This window comes from Terrapene carolina, unplaced genomic scaffold (assembly GCF_002925995.2).
Source record: "Terrapene carolina triunguis isolate 2854851 unplaced genomic scaffold, T_m_triunguis-2.0 Scaffold68, whole genome shotgun sequence".
Classification (NCBI taxonomy): domain Eukaryota; kingdom Metazoa; phylum Chordata; order Testudines; family Emydidae; genus Terrapene; species Terrapene triunguis.
In genome coordinates, this window is record NW_020664419.1 from 81,450,547 (window position 1) to 81,472,647 (window position 22,101).

At 42.2% G+C, this 22,101-nt stretch overlaps 4 protein-coding genes and 1 pseudogene across 4 annotated transcripts; 3 read left to right on the plus strand and 2 right to left on the minus strand.

Moving 5' to 3' along the window:
- Positions 1-2,213: 2,213 nt before the first annotated feature.
- Positions 2,214-2,986, plus strand: LOC112122382 (histone H1-like). The gene has a single exon (XM_024221200.2). The coding sequence runs from the start codon at positions 2,222-2,224 to the stop codon at positions 2,873-2,875; it is 654 nt and encodes a 217-aa protein (XP_024076968.1). The 5' UTR covers positions 2,214-2,221; the 3' UTR covers positions 2,876-2,986.
- Positions 2,987-3,956: 970 nt separating this feature from the next.
- On the minus strand, positions 3,957-4,516 carry LOC112122381 (histone H2A type 2-C). Its single transcript, XM_024221199.3, has one exon. The coding sequence runs from the start codon at positions 4,502-4,504 to the stop codon at positions 4,115-4,117; it is 390 nt and encodes a 129-aa protein (XP_024076967.1). The 5' UTR covers positions 4,505-4,516; the 3' UTR covers positions 3,957-4,114.
- Positions 4,517-4,844: 328 nt separating this feature from the next.
- LOC113406108 (histone H2B 8) lies at positions 4,845-5,226 on the plus strand. Its single transcript, XM_026648881.1, has one exon. It carries the CDS (start codon positions 4,845-4,847, stop codon positions 5,223-5,225), a length of 381 nt encoding a protein of 126 aa, XP_026504666.1. The 3' UTR covers position 5,226.
- An 11,828-nt stretch (positions 5,227-17,054) lies between these two features.
- LOC112107156 (histone H2A.J) lies at positions 17,055-17,444 on the minus strand. Its single transcript, XM_024200741.1, has one exon. It carries the CDS (start codon positions 17,442-17,444, stop codon positions 17,055-17,057), a length of 390 nt encoding a protein of 129 aa, XP_024056509.1.
- A 390-nt stretch (positions 17,445-17,834) lies between these two features.
- LOC112107154 lies at positions 17,835-18,352 on the plus strand (annotated as a pseudogene).
- Positions 18,353-22,101: the final 3,749 nt, after the last annotated feature.

The following is a 22,101-nucleotide window of genomic DNA, read 5'->3' on the forward strand; positions in this document are numbered from 1 at the left end:
AATATTTAAGTAGTAAAAGGATAACTTTTCTTTATCTGCATTTTCATCCTGACCTATCTTGTTTTACAAGAAACCACCTGGTTTAGCAGATGGCCTTCAGGAGCAGAAAAATAATGCACAGCTTGGTAGACATAAATCTCTTTCCTTCTCTCCCCTTTCTTCGCTCCTAAAACAAACAAAAAATCACACCTTTGCTCACTTTTCAATTAGATCAGACATCATTACACAAAAACTGTTCAAGCCACCTGCTTATCTTTTACATACCTCACCCCAAACTACACACAATAATTGCTCTCTTTTAAATGTTATTTTTCTTCAGATTCATGGGAATAAAGGTCTTTAAAAGACTGCAGGAGGTTTTCTTTTGTTTTGGAAAGTCAGAGAGAACATTCTGAATGAGTACTTAATGCATCCTCCAACTGCTATAGATTATTTCTGCTTAAAAGAGAATATTAGAATGATATAAACACAGAGGATTTTCACTGGCTAATCATTGTAGAAGAATTTTCAAATTCACCCATGGGTTTCATCCCATTCCCAGTAGCCAGATAGAAATCACAAAGAATCTGAACCCTTTCCCTCACTCAGTTCAAAGAATGGCCAAACACATCCAACCCCATTATACAATTACATTGTGGCTATTTTCCTATAGGGCAGAGTTTGCAGAAATAGAATGGTTGACTCCCACACTCAGACTCTTAACTTGTTGGAAGCTGTATCTTCCAAACCTATTTCTTAAAAAATTATTACAACCGAAAATTCTTTTTAATATTTCAATAATGCTGCTTTCTAGCTGGAGCGGGAATCTAGTTGATGAGTGTCTGCTGTCACTCAGCTTGCCAAAGAATGTTTTGGAAGGCCCTACAAAGCCATCCCCAGTCATAGGATCATTTACTGCAGAAAGTATTTAGAACAATCTTCTTCTCAATAAAAGCTTTAATATTTTAAATCCACCATATGAATGTATTTTATGAGTTTCAACTCTTCAAGGACAACAAGGAGTCTGGTGGCACCTTAAAGACTAACAGATTTATTTGGGCATAAGCTTTCGTGGGTAAAAATCTCACTTCCGCATATGTGATATAGAGCTGGAGAAAAAAAATACAACTGCTATGAAACTACCTATTTTTAATAGGCCCACGGAGGATAGTTTCTTGCTTAGAATACAGGTAGGAATATTAAATGTAGTTTTACTGAAAGTTATGTATTTAGTAGTTTAGCATTTTTCCCCCTTGGAGTTAAAGAAGAAGCTACTAAAATATCAGTTCTTATTGTGAAAGCTTGAAAGATCTGATTTGTTTTTAATGGGGTGGAGGGATGGACAGCCACCAATTCTGTAGAGTGTGGCCCTCGCCTTTCTCAGCATAGACCACATACATAATGACCATCTTTCCATCTATCATGTTCATCAGATGATAGTATTGTGGACTATAATCCCCAAGAAAACTTTCAACACACTCCAAGTCTATTTGTAAATCAGCTCCCAAGGATAAGCTAAGAATGATAATTTATCTTATACGGGAACACTTAAAGATGCAACTTAAAAATTATTCCCATAAAGATTTCCAGTGCATAAACATATCTCTATAAGCCTCTAATTAGTTATTGGTGTTGTGGAAATAGGAAATATTTAAAAAGATTTAATGGAAGTGAAAGATTTAGTTCAGGGAGCTAGATCTCAATCTATGTTCAAAGCCTGAAAGAAGTTTGTCTTACTTTCTTCACTTTGAAATCATTTTACAGAGGAAATTGATTCAAATCAAGGGTTTTCTACCCTGATATATAGAAAACGCCTCAAAGAATAATATTTAATTGTAACTGTGGTTTTATGAACAACTATTACCTTTTATTTCACAAGGAAAAACTAGTTTCCCTGTCCCTAAATCTCTACAATTCCAAGATTTAATGTTTATTGACTCTTCTTTAAACCCACCTTTATTCAACTTGAAATTCTGCTGAACAAAAATACCCAGTTTCCTCTTCACTCAGATAAGAAATTGGGTTATTGTGAGGTAGATATTGGACAAAATAATACACTTTTTTTTTAAACTGTGAAAAAACACAAATCGAGCGGGAAGAAGACTCCGATCTGCCTTGCTGGGCGGGTTCCTTAACGCACCAATCACAGGACTGCTCCTGTATATAAATACCAGGCAACTGAACTAGTCCACCCCAAGTGGTTTTGTTTTGTTTTGCTAGTGTGTAAGAAATAATAGTCACTATGTCCGAAACGGCGCCTGTTGCAGCTCCTGCTGTCTCTGCTCCTGAAGCAAAAGCCGCCGCTAAAAAACCGAAGAAGACGACAGGCGGCTCAAAAGCCCGCAAGCCTCCAGGTCCCAGCGTGACCGAGCTGATCACCAAGGCGGTGTCCGCTTCCAAGGAGCGCAAAGGGGTCTCGCTGGCAGCTGTTAAGAAGGCTCTGGCCGCCGGAGGGTACGATGTGGAGAAAAGCAACAGCCGCATCAAAGTAGGACTCAAGAGCCTAGTGAGCAAAGGTACGTTGGTGCAGACCAAAGGCACCGGCGCTTCGGGCTCTTTTAAACTCAGCAAGAAACCGGCTGAGACCAAGGAAAAGGCGCCGAAGAAAAAGCCAGCGGCAAAGCCTAAGAAACCAGCTGCCAAGAAACCCGCCAGCGCCGCCAAGAAACCCAAAAAGGCTGCGGTCGCGAAAAAAAGCCCGAAAAAAGTCAAGAAACCAGCAGCTGCCGCGCCCAAGAAAGCGGCCAAGAGCCCGAGAAAGGTTAAAGCGGCTAAGCCCAAAAAGGCAGCTAAGAGCCCGGCTAAGGCCAAAGCGGTGAAACCCAAGGCGGCCAAGCCTAAGCCAACCAAACCTAAAGTAGCAAAGGCGAAGAAGGCAGCGCCCAAGAAGAAGTAAAGAGTCACTTTCTTTTTAGATGAACCCAACGGCTCTTTTAAGAGCCACCCATCCCTTTCAAAAACCGAGCTGGGTCACTTACTGTAACGTCATGCTGCTTTCTAGGGCCAGTTCCCTTCCTCCCTTACCATTATACAAACACAGTGAGGGGTAAAGGAGAACTGCTCCGGGTTAAAGAGAAGCGACTCCGGTCAAAAGTATGTACAGTGTGTGCAATTTACTGTAGTAGCTCATTCTCCCTAACCCCGAGTAAAGAGATTATAGTAACTTCGGCTTTAATTTCCTCCCTTCGCCCCCCGCATTCATGGTTATTTTGGTTTTTCTTTTGAGGGGGATATATGAAAACTACCTACAGCGTGCAGCTTTCAAGCAGTTGGAGGAAACAGGCATCACCATACATTCTCAAAGGGATGGGTCAGAATATATGTGCCCTGTCCTTTGTTCACAGGGGCGAGTTACAGGGCTCGATGATTGTATATGGACAAAATCCTTTTCTGGTTTGCTGGTGGGAGGGAATGAAGCAGTTGGTAAATTTGAAAAGCCCGCTCTGTGCAAGGATTGGCCAGACAACCCGGAACGTTATTCCCGTTCGGAGGAAATCCGTCTACTTTCATTGACGCTCTAACTGTTGAAGAGGAGAGTCTTGATAAATGTTTTAGTTCAAATTTATTCCCCGCCCTTCCCGCCAAAGTCAATTCATAGGCCTTTTGGAAAACTTTTTCTGAGATCTAGAACAAATAACCGATAAAGGGTACCGTATTTCCCATTTTATTTTATTGCATTGTCTCTGGAAACCACATCTAGTAATAAGTTACCGTCATATTAGGAATTCCCGCCTTTTCACACCGACCAGCCAAACTGGCCAAACAATTACACGAAAAGGAAATGGTGCCAATTTAATCCGGCTTTCAACAGTGAACTCACTGTCCGGGTGGTTTCTGTCTTCTACAAACATTCTACAAAACTAACAAATACGTATTTCAAACTAGGAGAGATTCAGTGTCTTGTTTGTAGGAAAACAGACTTCTGCAGAATTGTTAAAAGTTTTCTTTCAGATACAGTAGCTGGAATATAGGTAACTCCAATTCAATCATTTATTCCCAAGAAGGAAAAATAGTTATTGTTTTAAAAATGTGATGGTTACAGATAATTAAGCCCTTTTTTGATTTTGTGGGTGGCTCTGAAAAGAGCCTTTGGGTTGGTTTTGGACTGAAGATTTTTGCTGCTTTCTGATCAGCTTCACTTGCTCTTGGCCTTATGGCTCTCAGTTTTCTTGGGGAGCAGTACAGCCTGGATGTTGGGCAGGACACCCCCCTGAGCGATCGTCACTTTCCCAAGCAGTTTGTTGAGCTCCTCGTCGTTACGGATGGCGAGCTGCAGGTGACGGGGGATGATCCTGGTTTTCTTGTTGTCCCGAGCAGCGTTGCCGGCTAACTCGAGAATCTCAGCGGTCAGATACTCGAGCACCGCGGCCATATAGACCGGGGCTCCGGCCCCCACCCGCTCAGCATAATTACCTTTGCGGAGCAAGCGGTGCACTCGACCCACTGGGAACTGCAGCCCAGCCCGTGAGGAGCGAGACTTCGCCTTAGCCCTCGCTTTGCCTCCCTGCTTTCCTCTGCCTGACATTGTAAATCACGGAACAGAAACTGCTATGATAGTTGGTAAAAGTCAGAAAAAATGAGTTTCGCGCTGCCTTTATATATTTTCTATTTGGCGTTGTCAAGCATTGTGATAGGCTGAAAAGTACTAATTGTCTGAACAGCCAATGGCGATGGAGATGTAATTCTGACCAATGAGAAGGTTAATGGAACATTCGGAACGCGTCTATTGTCTCAGAACCAATAGAAAATCAGTAAAGTGAGACTTTAGTGTGCATAAGTTCTGTATAAATAGAGCTACCGTCAGCTTCTTTCGCCATTGCAATTTTTTTTTATTTAAATAGTGTGTGAGAGAACACAGAACAAAAATGCCAGAGCCAGCAAAATCTGCTCCCGCTCCCAAGAAGGGCTCTAAAAAAGCTGTGACTAAGACTCAGAAGAAGGGCGATAAGAAGCGCAGAAAGACTAGGAAAGAGAGTTATTCCATCTACGTGTACAAAGTGCTGAAACAAGTTCACCCGGACACCGGTATCTCCTCTAAGGCCATGGGGATCATGAACTCCTTTGTGAACGACATCTTCGAGCGTATCGCTGGGGAAGCGTCTCGCCTGGCTCATTACAACAAGCGTTCAACCATCACTTCCCGGGAGATCCAGACCGCTGTGCGCCTGCTTCTGCCGGGGGAGCTGGCCAAACATGCTGTGTCTGAGGGCACCAAGGCCGTCACCAAGTACACCAGCTCCAAGTAAATAGTTTGCTATAAGACTACGAACACCTATAACCCAAAGGCTCTTTTAAGAGCCATCCACTTTCTCATCCAAAGAGCTCTGATATCACTAACTGCTGGTGCTTGTGTTCTTCAAACTACAACACAGTGTATTTTTTGAAACAATCTGTATTTGTGCTTTAGTTTCAGGTGACTTGTTAAAGTATTTTTTAAAATTGCATATGCCCCCTATATCGAGGGGGACTGATTTCGCTTTAGTAAATGACATTGTCAATTTAAACTATATTGGGGTTTCAAATTTTAAGGAAAAATGTAGGTGTCCCTCGTCCTTCTCGTTTCTCCCCCTTCCAACCAATAGTTCGGTGAGGTGTCCCGCTCCCCACCCCCCAAAAATATAAAATATGGCTAAACGGTTTGTCCAGTAAATAAAGTATTTGAAATTTTACCAGATGACACGATTCAGTACTCTATTTTACTGAAGAATAATCCTAGAGGTTTGCCTAAAAAGTTTTGGCTCCATGAATATCCTTATCTGCTTATTCAAAATTTATAAATCCTATCTGCCTGAAGGATCGTTGGTTTGCTTCATTGTTTCTATCGTTCTTTAAATTCCTGTAGCTAAAACTCAAATGCTTTCCCCCTCTCTCTCTAGTTTATCTGAATAATCTTGCTATTTGGGACTGTTAATATAAGAACATAAATATAAAAATTAACAAACGTTACAAGTTATAGGGGTGTTACAGCTCCTTTCAGCGTGAATGTAGTGGGTTTTAAAAGAGCCTTTGGGTCGTTTGGAAGTTGCAGAAGAGAGCTGAACTGAGCAGCCTGTAAACCCTTTCACCACGGATACGCCGGCGTAACTGGATGTCCTTGGGCAGGAGGTGACTCTCTTTAGCACACAGGTTAAAGTTAGTATCTTCAAAGAGCCCCGCCAAGTAGGCTTCGCTGGCTTCCTATCAGGCCATAACGGCCGAGTTCTGGAAGCACAGATAGAAAGCGGTCGCCACAAGCTGGCTGGTTCCCTGAAATTCAGGATCCTAGAACCAGCGCAGTACCGCGTTCTTCTGCTGCCCCTCCTCCCCCCCCCCCCCCCCCCGACACTCGGTCTACAAGACCGCCTTCCCTTTTCTGCCACCTCGGTGCATATTTATTTCTTCCATTGTATCAGAGGCTCCATGTCTCGCTATTTTTCTTTCAGAACGACCAGTCCATTAATCAATGTCATCCCTGCTCTCGGTCTCTTACTGCTGAACAACCATCATGCACACAAATCCCCGGAGATAGGGAAGGGGCGGGGATAATGGAAATAGTTAACCCACAGAATGGGCTGAAACCTCTCTCGATCCTCGTTGTAGTTTGTGTTTTAATCTGGTGTGGTTATTTAGAGGGTGGCACAACTACCCTTCAATAGTTATTCAAGGTTCCTTCTTATCATTCGTATACCCCACCTCAAACTAACCCATTGGCGACTTGTTTACAGGTTACTTCTAGCCAGATTGAGAATAAAGGTTTCCATGTGATCAATCTGTTTAAAAGCAAAATAGAAAATACTTTGATTATCCCCACCCCTAGCCCTTTGTTACACGATGGTGTTTCAAAATCCAATAGAAAACCCCGCAGAAGATAATTTTATACTGAGTGAATATTCAAAACGCCACCTACAGAAGTCTATGTAGTTCTAAGTATTTTCAAAGAGGAAATACAGCGGGAGGTTATAATTAACCAATCCTTTAGCAGCGCGGGCTTTTCAAACTAACCAATGGGTAATCTCGCTTTCAATAGCCAAACAGAAAAGATATTTTGGTCCCTAAATCACCGCGTTGCTCCCTTCCCTGTTCCCTCATTTTCTATCCTCATCTTCACCCCTTGGAGACCAGAGCTGATGTGCGACTCCAGGAACAGCCCCCCCCCCCCCCCCCCCCCAAGCTTTCTAGCAGGGACTGGAAAGAGCTCTTCTGTCCTTCCCCGGGAGATTCCGCCCCCTGTGAGACTGCTGCCGGAGGAAATGGCTAAACAGACTGCTCCAAAGGCCACCTCCAATTAACGGGTGTCTTAAGAAGAGTTTTTAGAAGCACCCAATCCTCGTTAAAGGGTTTTAATACTTTTATTTAAATATATGACTTGAATATGTAGCAAATGAAATAAAGTACATAACTAAACAGTAATCAAGCCTGTGCTTTCCTGAGCCCTCTTACAATTAATGACTTGTTCTCCAAGTATCCCCACCCCAATATGTGCCATGGAGCTAGAGAACATAAACACAGCTGTTTTCATACAATGTTTCTTACTGGTCAACATACTAATTTACTGCCTACTAAAATAACATGATTAAACAGTAAGTGTAGTTTTCTTTGGTAGGACAATATGTATTTACAATTTAGCACGTAGAATACAAGCCTAGAACAGTTCTTATGGTGAAAGCATAGATGGCTCTGAGAAGACCTTTTGATTTAAATTTTTGGTCATTCCTGGGGGAAAGAAAAGAACCTTTATTTGCTGAATCAGTAGAATGCAGCTTAGAGCATAGACCACATCCATGGCAGTCACAGTCTTCCACTTGGCATGTTCAGTGTAAGTAACAGCATCATGCATCACATTCTCCAAGAAAACCTTTAGTACCTGTAAAGATATTTCAGGATCACCAACCAGGCCCACAGGTTACCTTATGAACCTAGGTAATCAGACTGCCACTACTTGCTGTAGCAGATGACCACAGCTAATTCCAAATTCAGAACCAAGGAACAGGTTTATTTCAGCAGATGTATAGAATGCCACACCCCAGTGATCAATTAGGGGTGAGTAGCCAATGCATTTGCTACATCTACACATATACAAAATGCTGTATAGAAACAAAGGCAAAGACTTAAGTCGCAGCACACTCTTTTTATACCCCAAATGATACGTTTTTATCAATTGCTCCCCCCAATTTGTTGTATTATAATAATTAATATTTATGACCATCTACAAAATTCCACAGTACAGAATAGAGTATATATCATGTTTATCTACTTACCAGCAACAACAAAGCTATTAATCTCATTTAAGACATGAACTTACCTTTTTTTTTTTTTCCCCTGGTCATGTTTGGGAGGTGTCTTCTTTGTCCTGTACCCAAGTTAGAGACATTCAGGAACATTCAAAAAACTGAATAACAGGATATTTAGTAAGCCAAGAAGGCTTTGTTTGTGCTCCTTCCCAAAAGGTTTATCCAAAGGTGTTATTAACCAAACTAAACTAGGCCAACATTTATATGACATATGAATCTGCTTATATATTAGCCAAGGTATGATTCATTACATATACTTAGGCCCTTACCATCTTATATAAGGTAGTTCCCCTTCCCTTCCTTACAGTACCCAAAAGTCTTCTCATAGATCAGTCCTGAAATATGCTTCATGTCCCAGGGCATGCCAGGCAATGAATAGCCAGCTTCATAATATCCTAGAAGTTACTGCAACACTCCTACTGTTCCAGTGGCATTTAGTACCACCTCCCTCAAGTCCCTTACCATCTTTGCCATGAAAACATCTTCAAATTACTTACTAGCTCCATAGTACAATGTGTACAAAGAGATGACAATGTGAGTGGAGGAAGTCTGTGTGTAGTCACTGGGAGATGGCCTGAATGGAGACTGGAAAACGGCAAGTTAGTCATTTTCATCCTCCTTTTGCCTCCACTACTTGCTGCTGTCTGTATGATGCTGCTGCTCGATTTAAAGGAAAAGAAGTGGGATATTGGATCTTCTCATTTTGCCCACTCTCCCATCCGCTCTATTTAGAGTCCCCAAGACTTGATTTTTAAAAATAATTTCTATAATAATTCCTCATTTTTTTTATACTGAGTCATGTTATTAAGTCATGCCTAACTATAAAGACAATGAAATTCTACATTTTTGGACAATACCAGTTGCTTCTGTGAGTTGCTGAAAATAAGAGCCCCTTTCAAAGTGAATTTTATTGTATTTTCCATATTCCGTTGTGGTATTTTCATTTCTGGAGGGTCTTACTATAAAAGTGATTTCCATCTGTTGCTTTTTGTTTGTTTCTTTGTTTCAAAATGTTCGTCTGATTTTGTAGGATTTGCAGGATGCAGCAAAATCTGACCAATCAGATTTCCTGATCTATCATCTTTTTCCTGCCTTGTCCCTAACTTTGCTGACATTTTTCCAAAGTGGACACATGAAGGACACATTTATTTCATTCAAAGATAGAATCGGGATCATCTTAGAGTGCTGGTCGCTACCTATCTTATCTATATTTGTTTAATAAAGTATTAAATTTATTTATTTGGTGATATAAAGTAATATTCCTTTTGCAGTACATGCAATACTGTGAGTGTTGATTTGAATGAGTGCAGAAATTATCACTCAGAAAACTAGACTCCTTACCTATTCCAAAATAAGAAACTCATTCCTCTAACTGATAGCCAGAAATAACTCTTTTATGTTAAGAAATGGTGAACTTCTGAATTGTTTATATAAACATTGGGAACAATACTTAGAAATTGATGCTATAGACATTCACATCACACACAAAATCAATACAATGCAATTTTACTTTAAGTCTGCAGAGCTTTAGAAATTATGGGTAAAAATGATCAGAAGGGGCCTTTTGATGGATATTGTTTTTCAAGATGAAGAATTTTTAAATGATATAACATTTCAATATTTACTACTAATGACACACAAACAACATAACAAATAAAAAATATATAACTGTTGATCATTGCTGTCAGTTTTACTTCAGGATTACTTATAGCTTGAAGAGCAAATTATTTTTTCCAGCACAGGGAAAGCTGTAGAACTTGCCAGTAGACACTCAGCTTTCTCCATTCAGTACTGGACAAAGAGATCTCAAGTAACAAGCCCACCTGTAAACATGTCTAAAATATTACCTCTGTATTAACACAATAAATGGGAACTGAATGTTAAACATTGTCAAAGTTCAGTCAGATACCCCTGGTGTATTAATATAGCTGTTTCTGTCTGTAGCTAGAGCAGACACCATGCTAGTACTAATTACCAACCAAAGCAGGATAATCCATCCATTGGTGCAGCCTCAGCTTCTCAACCTCCTCCTGCAACCTCTTGAAATTCAGTTTTGTGTGCTCGACCTATCACATTTTACCAATATCAACGGGATCTCTGACAGCATCTCCAGTTTCCACTGCAAATTTAAGATCACCTCCTTTAATAGCATTTGCATCTTCTTCAAGTTCATGTTTTTTTTTCTGCTTCTCTACTTTTCCATTCTGATATGTTTCTGTAGGCAGCTATTTTGGCTGGGCCTTATTGAGGCATGTGCTAGCTGATCATATTTAGCTTGGCCTGAAGGACTTTTTTATTTCCTTATTTTTATGTCTTCAGGAAGAGATAAGAATGTGTTACAAAAAGTAACAGTGTGATTTATAAAGTGTGGAATAATAATGATACTATTACTATACTAGCATGAATAGTACTACATAGAGTTCATTCCCAGTGTTGTGACTGGATAATTGAATTTAAAATTCAAGTAGTATTTGGCCAAGCTTGTGAGGACTTACATTCAGCTCAATTGCCTTTCACTATTTTTTTTTCCCATCCGTCATGGGACCTTTCCCATGATAACTTCAGAATGTCATCATATCCAATTAATTCCAGAATTTCAGAGAACGTTGAAGTCACCAATGGACGGAATCCAATTAACTTTGGGAGGGAATGAAATACTGAAAGAGGGAAAATGGGGGACACATATAGATGCTGTCATCTATTAATGGCACTTATTAACACCTTGCAGAATAACAATATTCCTGCACATCCTTCCAATACATTTTAACATATTGATATCCTGAATGACAGAAGAGAAATAATTGTTCACCTTACTAGGAGCTGTGGGGCAGATACTCAGCCAGAGGGAGAGAGGAGGCTTCATTCTTTCCCTCCTCCTTAAAGACTGTTCCAAGTAGGAAATAGAGAGTACTAGGGGGTAGGATCCACAAAAGGATCTAGCTATTGCAAGGCTGAGTGTCACATCACCTGACTTTTAGGAACCTAGACAATCACAGGAACAACACTATGATCCAGAAAGACAAGGAAGGTTCCTAGGCGCCCTATAAACTGAATGGGGAGAGAGAAGCCCCTAAAAATAAAATGCATAAAAGCCAGCACACTTGGTGGTAAACCACCTAAGATATCAAAGAGAACTGCCAACAAGATGGAAGAGTTAAGCCCCTCCCATCTCTTAAAGTTAGGCATCTAGGTCCAGGCTGCAAGAATGTACCTAGCTCTGCTAGTGATCCACAAAGGGGAACTAGCATCTTGGAGTCAGGTGGCTTAGGCATCTAATGTGTTTCTTGAGGCCATGAGTTAGATGCCAGCCTTGCTCCATGAGAAATGGCCAGAGGATGAGACACTGCCCAGGCTATAGATTTTATCCCAGTGGTTAGCACCCTCACCCAGGATGTGGGAGACCTAGACTCAATTTCCCCTCTCTGTCAGAAAGGATTTAAAGAAGGGTCTCCCAACTCTCAAGAGGGTTCACTAACCACTTAGCTATAGGATACACTAATATGGAACTCCTTCAGTCTCTCCTATGGAAGTTGCTCCCCTGTGGATAAACAAAAGAGAGATTAGAGCTGGGGGACTAGACCCAGACTTTCCATCTTTTAGGGGGGTGCCCTAACCACTGGAGTACAGAGTCATTCAGTCTTTTGCTCTCTGTCTTGCTTACCCAGAGACTATTTAAGTATTTCTCCATAGTGCATGGTCATTGGGCCAGGGAGAGCGAGAGCATGACTTGTAGTCCAGTGGTTAGGGCATCCTTCTTAGAGGTAGAAACCCTAGGTCTAGTCCCCTACCTTAATCACTTTTTCATTATTTATGCACAGTAGAACACCTTCCACAGGAGAGACTGAGGGAGCCCCACTTCAGAATGGGTTATTTTGTAGTTTTTTTTTTCTTTATTATATAAACCACAATATGTGGCCAGGAGAACGAGGTGATAAATTAATGAACCATGCGTTAACTTAATTTACTCTGGTCCTTTGTCTCACCAGCTGTCCACAAACAGCGATTCTCAACCACTTCACCTACTCTGTGCAAACCAGAGCTGCAAGATGTTACCATCTCTTGACCCTTTTCCTAAGGACTCCCTTTAAAACATCACCTACACTTAACCCCACCCTATAGTGCAGTCACATATGCTACCAGACTGCTGCAAATCCTCATGGAGAGAATCAGGCCTTGTCTACACTGGCAAGTTTCTGCTCAGTAAAGCAGCTTTCTGCATTGTAACTCCCAAGGTGTACACACTGCCAAGCCACTTAGTGCGCAGAAACTGCGCAGTTGCAGCGCTGTGAAAAAAACACCCCGACAAGAGGTATACAGCTTTCTGCGCCAGGGCTACAGCGCCGCGGTGCCAGTGTAGACACCCTGGTAGATTACAGCGCTGTGATTTGCCTCTGGGAGGTGTCCCACAATACCTGTTCTCACCTCTCTGGTCATCGGTTTGAACTCTACTGCCCTGCCCTCAGGTGACCAACCGTGAGTCCCACCCCTTAAATTCCTTTGGAATTTTGAAAGTCCCCTTCCTGTTTGCTCAGTGACACATGCAGTGGTCTCAGCGCATCTTTCCAGGTGACCATGCCTGCTAAACACACCAGGCTATCCCCTGCTTGGAGCAATGCCAAACTACTGGACCTCATCAGCATTTGGGGAAAGGAGGATGTCCAGGCCCAGCTCTGCTCCATCTGTAGGAATTATGATATCTACAGACAGATTTCACAATGCATGACAGAAAGGGGACATGACCAGGACACACTGCAGTGCAGGCACAAAGTGAAGGAGCTGAGGAATGCCTACCACAAGGCGCTGGAGGCAAACCGCTGCTCTGGTGCTGCACCCACGAGCTGCCAGTTCTACAAAGAGCTGGACGCGATACTCGGTGGCCACCCCACCTCCACTGCGAAGGCAACTGTGGATACTTCGGTGGCTCACGTGCCAGTCAAGAGTGGACCGAGTCAGAAGGAGGATATCTTGGACGAGGATGTGGAGGGGGACCCAGAGGCAGAGGACGACTCGGAGGTCAGAGATTCATGCAGCCAGGAGCTCTTCTCTACTCCGAAGAAGGCTAGCCAGTCACAGCTGTCGGATCTTGGTGAAGCGCAAACAGGAGAGGAGGACCCTGGCAAAATTCACACCCTTGAGCAATGCAGTTAAACTGACCTAACCCCTGGTGTAGCCCAACAACCTATGGAGAGGCGGAGTACCTATGCCGATGGGAGTAGACCCTCCCTCTCGTCAGCAAAAGTAGCTTCTTGACTGAAGTGTTACAGTGGCACAACTGCACCAATGCAGCTGTGCTGCTGCAGTGTGTAATAAGAGTAGGCAAGCCCACAGAGAATGCAGCTGTTACTTGTGCCTCCTTACTGCAGTGGTGCCAGCCAAAGTCATTGCAGAGTGGCATGGGAAAATGCCCTACTGCAGAGGAAGAAATAGAAGGCAGCTATCCCTAGAAACCTTCAGGAGAGGATTGCAGAGTATCTCCATGAAAGTTTCATTGAGATCTCTCAGATGGATAAAGAGACATCCCTGTGTACATAGACAAAGTGTGCCACATATCCACCCACCTCCTGCCTAACTCAGTAAGGGGAATGAAAAGCAGATGCCAACTCTACTTCTGTTTCTTATCCTGCTACCTCTTCTCATACAAGCAAAACAATGAAAAGTTCGTATGTTTGTCTTATTAACTTGGGAATGGGCCAGGTGCCATCTTTTAAATTAAGCATAGTAAGGGAAAATGCACAGGCACACTTACCTGAGGTCTCTTCCCCTTCATCGGGTTCATCTGTGCCAGACTGTTGGTTCTGGGTAGATTATGGTAGAGTTGTGAACAGGTCCTGGGTCGTGGCATGGCTGGAGCCCCCTGCCATGTCTCTCCCCTCCTCCTTGCTGTTCACAGTATGACATACAGCTCATTGTAAAAGCAGCAGGTCAACAGCTCAACACCAGATCAACTGTTGTGCTCCCTGGCCTTGTGGTATACATGGCAGAATTCCTTTGCTTTCATGCAGCACTGCTGCTGAACCTTGTCATGTCCCTTAGCCTGCATCCTCATGTTCAGAGATATCCATGTTTCTAGGGCTGACCCATAGCAGTGCTTACATAGCCTCTTCTCCCCACAGGAGTAGAAAATCCAATACTTCTTGTCTATACCAGACAGAAGCACATCTAGTAAGTGGAGCAGGCATCGTTGGTTGGGCAGTTGCACTCAACAAATTAGAGCTGTTAGGTGTCATGGTCAAGGTATGCAATCAGGAAAAGTCATTTCAAAAATACATGGCAGGTGGGTTTATGTGGCTGGGGATGGGGATTTCCCATTTCTGACCCCTGGGCAGTGGAGTTCAAAATAGTGACCAGAGAGCCATCACTGTCTCAGGGAATTGGGCATTGTGGGACAGCTGCTGGAGGATTGTTAGGGTCAACACACATCATGCAGTGTCTACACTTGGGAACTGGTCAACTTCAATAGGTCAACCAGGATGCATGCTGTTAGGGGAAGTGGTTGACTGTGTTGCCATACCACAGTGTTTATGTTGCCCAGAGACAAATTTGAGTGTAGACACATGCACAAATAGGTTGACTCAAGGTGATTTATGGTGAGCTAAATTTGTAGAGTAGATCAGGCCTGCATTGCAAGCATAAGATTAAAATTCTGCTTTCCCTTAAATTCTGTTATTTTTTTGTCTGTCTTTTTGCCGATTTGCATCTTGAAATAAAGGGATCTGAAAAGCTAGAAAACATATTTCCACGAACCATCACCACTGGACCACCCCTCCCAAAAATGTATAAAAGAAAGTGATTTAATAAAAAAAAAAAGTCCTATGTTTAATTGAAAACTCTTCCTCCCTTGTCCAATACAAGAGGGTATTCGAGATGGGTGCATGCAGGTTGATTGCTTTGTGTAAGTGGTAGGAGGAGGCCTGGAAAACTTGAAGGTGAGTGACCTAGTGGGTCCAAATTGAAGTATCTGTCTATGATAAAGATGGGGACACAGTCTCTGCACCAAGCAGTCAATATTTGAAGGATTCCCCAACCCTGGTGCCTTGACTCACAGGGATACTTATGCAGCAATATCATGGGGAGCCTCAGAAAAAACATACTCTAATGCAAAGGCATTCTTCATTTCTCATCATTGCTCCAGCCCTAATCCTCCAAAAAGTGTTTGTTGTTTGTTGATAACTATTTTTCTGTCCTGTCTTTTTAGAGTGTAGGTTCTGGGGCAGAGATAATCTCCTATTCTATGTTGGTACAGTACCTAGAACAATGAGGGTCTAATGCTGGTTGGGGCCTTCTACACCTTCAGCGTTTTAGCGGAGGCTTTTGCTCCAGGAGCAGAGACAGCAGAAGCAACAACAGCTGCAGTTTCCGACATATTAGCAGAAGTTTTCTATAATTAATTCTTCTCCCATATTCAAAGCTGAGGAACAGGGCTTGTGTTGTTGCTTCTTTTGTACATCAATTTGCACCGTACAGATTAATTCGAATCCCTGCCTTGCTACACAGATCTGGAGAAAGCTCTTTAAAGGAAAAGATTCCATTGTAGTTGTAATTTTATTTCTAACGGTTCAGATTTCATTTCCACGGAAAAAAACACAAGTTTCTTCTGTCTCTGGTCCATCTTTAAGTGTCTCCAACGGGAAGCTGCACTGAATAAAAATACCCTGTTTCCCCTTCACTCGGCTGTGTGATGAGATGATTCTGTGGCAGATATTGTACAAAAGTACACGCTTTTTAACTAAAAAAAGAAACTGAGCTAGGAGAAAAGTTCTTTCTAGTTCGCAGCGAACCAATCACAGAGCAGCCCTAGCTGTATCACAAACAGGTACCAGCTGTACTTTCCCTCCATTCTTCTCGCTCCACCTTAGTATGTAGGAAACCGCGCTAAAGAGCCGAAGAAAGCAACAGGAGGCAGCGAACCCCGTAAGTTCTCGCACCGAGCTCATCACCAAAGCAATGGCTCTTCAAAAGGCTCAGGCAGCTGGAGGGTACGATGTGATGAAAAGCAACAACCGCATCAAGCTGAAACTCAATAGCCTGGTGACCCAGGGCATCTTGGTCCAGATCAAAGGCTCTTGTCTCTCTTGCTCCTTTAAACTCAACAAGACGACGAGGGAAACCAAAGAAAAAGCCAGTGGCAAAGCCTTAGAAACCAATTGCCAAGAAGCTGTAGCCCTGGAAAGGGGGGGGGAAGCCAAGAACACAGAAGCTGCAGCTGTCAAGATAGCAGCCAGGAGCCCCCTCCAAAAAGCCGCCAAGCTCAGCGAGGCAGCTACGAGCCCGACTGCCGAGTCTACGCCAAGGAAACCTAAAGCAGGAAAGCTAATTTACGTGTACCACTCTGAATGAATGAATGTGAACCGCTCTCAGAAAGTGTTTTGTTCCTTTCTTACCATAATTGTTCAACCTATGCTAGAAATCTGTATTATGAAAACTTTTTAACGTGCCAACAAGCTAAAACAGACTAGTATTGGAGTCCAATGTCCCCTGTATGGCGTTGTGCTCTCAATTTGAAAAACCCGCCTTGTGAAAGGATTGGCTAATGACAACTACCACTTGTAATTCCCTTAAAGAGACAATTAGACACTCCCTTTACCATTTTCGTTATTAGTTTAATACAGCTCCGTTAATATCCTAATCTATGCCCCATGTTACAAGTATTAATTATTTCAAAAAGAAAATAAAGACTTATTTTATGTTAGCCGGTTCTTTCCTAGATTGAGAGAAAGCGAAAGATAACAGAGCTCTTTTTTGATTTTATGGGTGGCTCTGAAAAGAGCCTTTGCAATGTTTTTTTCCGTTTCTTCTTGGTCGTTTTTACTTACTCTTCGCCTTGTGACTCTCTGTTTTCTTAGGCAGCAGCACGGCCTGGATGTTGGGCAAGACACCGCCTTGAGCGATCGTGACTTTCCCCAGCAATTTATTGAGCTCCTCATCGTTACGGATGGCGAGCTGCAGATGCCGAGGAATGATCCGCGTTTTCTTGTTATCCCGAGCAGCGTTGCCAGCCAACTCGAGAATTTCAGCGGTCAGATACTCCAGCACCGCAGCCATATAGACCGGGGCTCCGGCCCCCACCCGCTCAGCGTAATTACCTTTGCGAAGCAGACGATGCACACGGCCCACCGGGAACTGCAGCCCAGCCCTAGAAGAGCGAGATTTTGCCTTAGCCCTCACTTTACCTCCCTGCTTTCCTCGACCAGACATGATCAGCACTTTCTAGAAATCAACTACAGTAATATACTTTCTCCAGAAAAAAAATATAACAAGATTTCATTCCCAGCCCGCCCTTATATCCTTTCTGTTTGCAGAGCTAAACGCTTTGTGATAGGCTGAAAGGAGGCTATTGTTTGAATAGCCAATAGTGATGCGAATCTAATTCTGACCAATGATAAGGTTCCATTTGACATTAATGAAGGATCATGTGTCTCATATGCAATATGAAATTAGAAAAGAGAATAGTCATTTCCACAAGATGTCTATAAACAGGCACCCTCCGGAGTTTGTATGCATGTTTTTGAGCTGACTGGAGACAGAAACGTACACACAAAAAGGTAGAAGGCATTGAGAAGTAAAAATAAACTAGGTGCTATCAACATGCCTAAGCCATTGAAATCTGCTCCTGCTCCTAAGAAAAGTTCTAAGGAAGCTTACCAGACCCACTAAATCGACCTTCTAAAAACGTTAATGTATTACTAACACGTGAAACCTTAAATTAGAGTGAATAAATGAAGACTCGACACACCAGTTCTGAAAGGTTGCCGACCCCTGACTTAGAAGAAGGGCGAAAAGTGGAAAAAGACGAGGAAAGAAAGTTCCTCCGTTTACGTGTATAAAGTATTCAAGCAGGTTCACCCACACACTAGCATCTCCTCCAATGCTATGTGTATAATGAACTCTTTTGTAAATGACATCTTTGAGCGTATCGCTGGAGAAGCGTTTTGTCTGGCGCATTACAACAAGCGCTCAACCATCACTTCCAGGGAGATCCAGACTGCTGTAAGAGTCTGCTGCTGCGAGGCGAGCTGGCCAAACATACTGTTTCTGAGGGCACACTTGCCTCCACTTACCGGGGGATCAATGCATGGAGATCCATCCACCGCAGGTCGATTTAGCGGGTCTAGTGAAATCAACAGCAGATCGCTCTCCAGTCAACCCCTGTACTCTAACCCCCCCAACCCCTCCCCCCCTCCAAGAAGAGTAAGGTAAGTCGATGGGAGAGTTTCTCCCGTCGACCCCCTGCAGTGTAGACCCCGCAGTAACTGGACCAAAGGTATGTCGACTCCAGCTACGTTATTCACGTACCTGGCGTTGCGTAGCATAAGCATAAGGTAAGTTGACAGGAGAGTTTCTCCCGTCGACCCAGCGGGGTGTAGACACTGCAGAAGGTCAACCTAAGCTATGTCAACTCCAGCTATGTTATTCACATAGCTTGTGTTGCATCAACTGAGCCCGGTAGCGTAGACCTGCGGTCACTAAGTACACCAGTTCTAAGTAAATAGTTTCTGAGTAGGCTGTCTAAATCTGTAACCCAAAGGCTTTTTTAAGGGCTGGTCTACACTACGGGGAGAGGGGGTTGATCTAAGTTACGCAACTTGTGAATAACATAGCTGAAGTCAATGTACTTAGATCTACTTACCGTGGTGTCTTCACTGCGGTATGTTGACGCTCTCCTGTCGATTCCCCTTGCGTTTCTCATTGAGGTGGAGTACTGGAGTTGACACTAGAGCAATCGGTGGTTGATTTGTCGCGTCTATACTAAACACGATAAATTGACCCCTGCTGGATCGATCGCTGCCCATCGATCTGGCCGATTGTGTAGACAAGCCCTAAGAGCCATCCACCTTCTCACTCAATGAGCAGAACATCACTTACTACTGTCGACTGTGTTTTTCAAACTGCATCTAGTGGCTTGCAAGTAAATAATTCATTATCATAATTAATAATACACAGTGAGGAAGCTTTACAAAACTCTAGTCTCAGGCAAGTTGTCTGTAAATTTCTTTATTCCCACACCATATCTAGAGAGAGAGAGGGCCTGATTTCTCTTTGCTACAAGTAAATAAGCACTTGAAGTGTCATAATATTCTAGAAGATATAGGTTTCTTATCTATTGTATAAAATGATTAATACCCCCACACTGCTGAAATGAAGGTATGATTAAACTTGTATTCACCTAACATTAATTCAACATATCAGAATCACACTTATAGAAAGCAAATTTAAACTGTTGCAATCTCACTGGGTTTACTAACTAAAAATCTTAGATACTATAACCCAAATCTCTTGTTTCTCCTCATCCTCCTCTGTCCCTGAAGAGAGTCCTTAGAGAGTGCAGCTGCATAAAATCAACTCATTTCTTACATCAAGTAATTTCCCTATTTTCTTCTGTATTTTCAAAGCAGTTTTTTTCACTTAGCCATAAACTTATTTAATTTGTGAACATGTTTGTGAAATTAGGGGGGAGAGGTATCTGTTCTGAGGAACTTTCAATAAGGTGGAATTTAAAACAAAACATGCACAGGAACCAGGATTAAATCTGATTACTGAATCACATGACACAATTATTCTATTAGTTTATAGTATGAAACCCTTTAAATTACTAAATCTCCAGGATGCTAACCTATTTATCTGCCATGTGCAGATAAGTTTTGTTACCTTTAAGTATCTATGTTGGTCAATGTATTTTACCCTTTTACTTTAGTGGCTGAGAAGAGAAGCTCATAAGCCTTTTATAGTGTTATAAAAGCTACAGTATAACGAAATGTGTCCACTGAAGTTTTAGTTCATTGGCTGGAGTTGGAGTTCTCCCTTAAAAGAACTTTTGTATATTTAGATATATAGATATGGATAATCCTGGATGAACTTTAACCTCCAAAACTGTAAAGAGTGTAGCCCTGATCTTTCAGGATATAAATCACGTCCATAGCTGTTCAGGTCTTTCTTTTTACTAGCTCAGGAGAATCACCTTCTCTGGATACATTTTCTGCACTCAGCTGGTCTCACATAGAGGATACAAGCAGTATATTCCATGGCTCATCAAACGAGGCAATGGGTGGCCTGTATACTGATTCCTGGATGGTCTTTCAGAGCCTTTTTCTGTGGTGTTGAGGGCCACGTTTACTAAGATCGTTTCCTCCTTTACCACATGCAAACATTTTCTAGGATGACTTCAATAATAAATAATAACAATTAATATTTATTAATAAAAGGCTGTGAACTGCTGGCTTGAATGGCTCTTTTATACACTGATCTGCCTGATTGAGAACTGACCAGGGATACTAGGAAAGCGAGGGGGTAGAAGAAGAGAATTTATTTAATGATTCTCTGGCTTCTTAAAGCTACATATTAAATACAGTGTGGTTCTTTTGAGAAAGGAGAGATTCACAATAGAAATAAAATCCCTATTTTTTGTTATTTTAGTAATTAAATATCGCAACTTGTGATAAGCAAGTAAAGAACTGCTACCAAGAAGGATTTTACAGCTAACTGGCTGGCTGGGTGTCCATCAAAAGGAGCTACCTCCCCCCCTTTATTTATCACACAACTAATTACTATAAAGTCCTCCCCTCTGTCTCTCAGATTTTAGATTTTAAGGAGGGAGGAAAAGAGAGTACTGTAAACAGATCTTCCAGGAGGTATGTGTGCCACTCAGTCCAAGGGGAAGAACTGTAGGATATAACTATCTTAAAATATGCAAATTAAAACACAAAATTAAATGAGAAGGAAGGGATTTTTCTATGCATTCGAATCCTGTACTTGATTACCCTCCCATTCGCCGGGCATTGGGGTTCATGATTAGGGTGACCAGATACTCAACTGTGAAAAAATGGGACAGTGTGTGTGCGGAGGAGGGAGGTAATAGGCGCCTATATAAGAAAAAGTCCCCAAAAACGGGACCGTCCCTTTAAAAACCAGGACATCTGGTCACCCTATTCATGATGATTGCTAGTACCAAAGAAGAGGAAGCTGAATAACGTTCATGTTCACAGATTTGGTCAGATTGAAAGTCATAATTAAATCCCTGACCACCTATATGTATAACAGAAGAAACGAAAAAGAAATAAGGGAGTGTGCATGCTGTAGAGTGAAAGTGTTTGTTAAAAAAAAACACACAGAGAGGAAACAATACAAAGGGGCCACTCAGGGAAGCGCAAGGTTCATGTATTAGGCCCATGAGCTTCACTTCGCGGAATCAATGAGGGAGGGATGTATTTCTCTAAGCACAGAGCGGGCTTTTCAATTTTTCAAATCGTCCAATGACATTTGCTTCCTTCCGTGTAACCGGCGTATCCGAGGTGAGAGGGCTGAGAACATTCCAACCGTCTTCTGAGCAATTTGAAAAACAAAGAAACACTAAAAAACTACCCCAAGGCTCTTCCAAAACCTGCTACACTTACACTAAAAGGAGCTTTTATGCTTTTATAGCTTGAGCACAAGACTTTTTGGAGGATGCGAACTTACTTGCTGTGAAATATTTCTTATAAAGCTTCAAGCTTGACTTCATTTTGAACTTCCACAAATGTGCCCATTTGGAGCAATGCATTATTTCCTTAAAAAAAAATAAAAATACAATAAACATGCTGTTTTATCAGGGGCACTTAGCAGCACGAAGCAGCGCTGATCATCTTCAGTTTATAATAAGCACTGCTTTGAGGCATTCACTTAACCTTGTTAATTTTTATCTACAGACTTGTAAATTTACATTATAATGGGATTATGCAATATTTTTAAAATGAGCAAAATAAATAGAAGGCGCTACTATCTTAAATAGCAAATTTCTTTTGTTTAGGCGCGTTATGGTAATGAATTTAAATTTAACATTAATCAGAAAAGGTGGAGATAGCTGGAGAAAGGAACGTTA

Bases quoted from the DNA above. Each gene is read 5' to 3' on its own strand.
- LOC112122382 (XM_024221200.2), top strand. From the start codon at position 2,222: ATGTCCGAAACGGCGCCTGTTGCAGCTCCTGCTGTCTCTGCTCCTGAA.
- LOC112122381 (XM_024221199.3), bottom strand. From the start codon at position 4,504: ATGTCAGGCAGAGGAAAGCAGGGAGGCAAAGCGAGGGCTAAGGCGAAG.
- LOC113406108 (XM_026648881.1), top strand. From the start codon at position 4,845: ATGCCAGAGCCAGCAAAATCTGCTCCCGCTCCCAAGAAGGGCTCTAAA.
- LOC112107156 (XM_024200741.1), bottom strand. From the start codon at position 17,444: ATGTCTGGTCGAGGAAAGCAGGGAGGTAAAGTGAGGGCTAAGGCAAAA.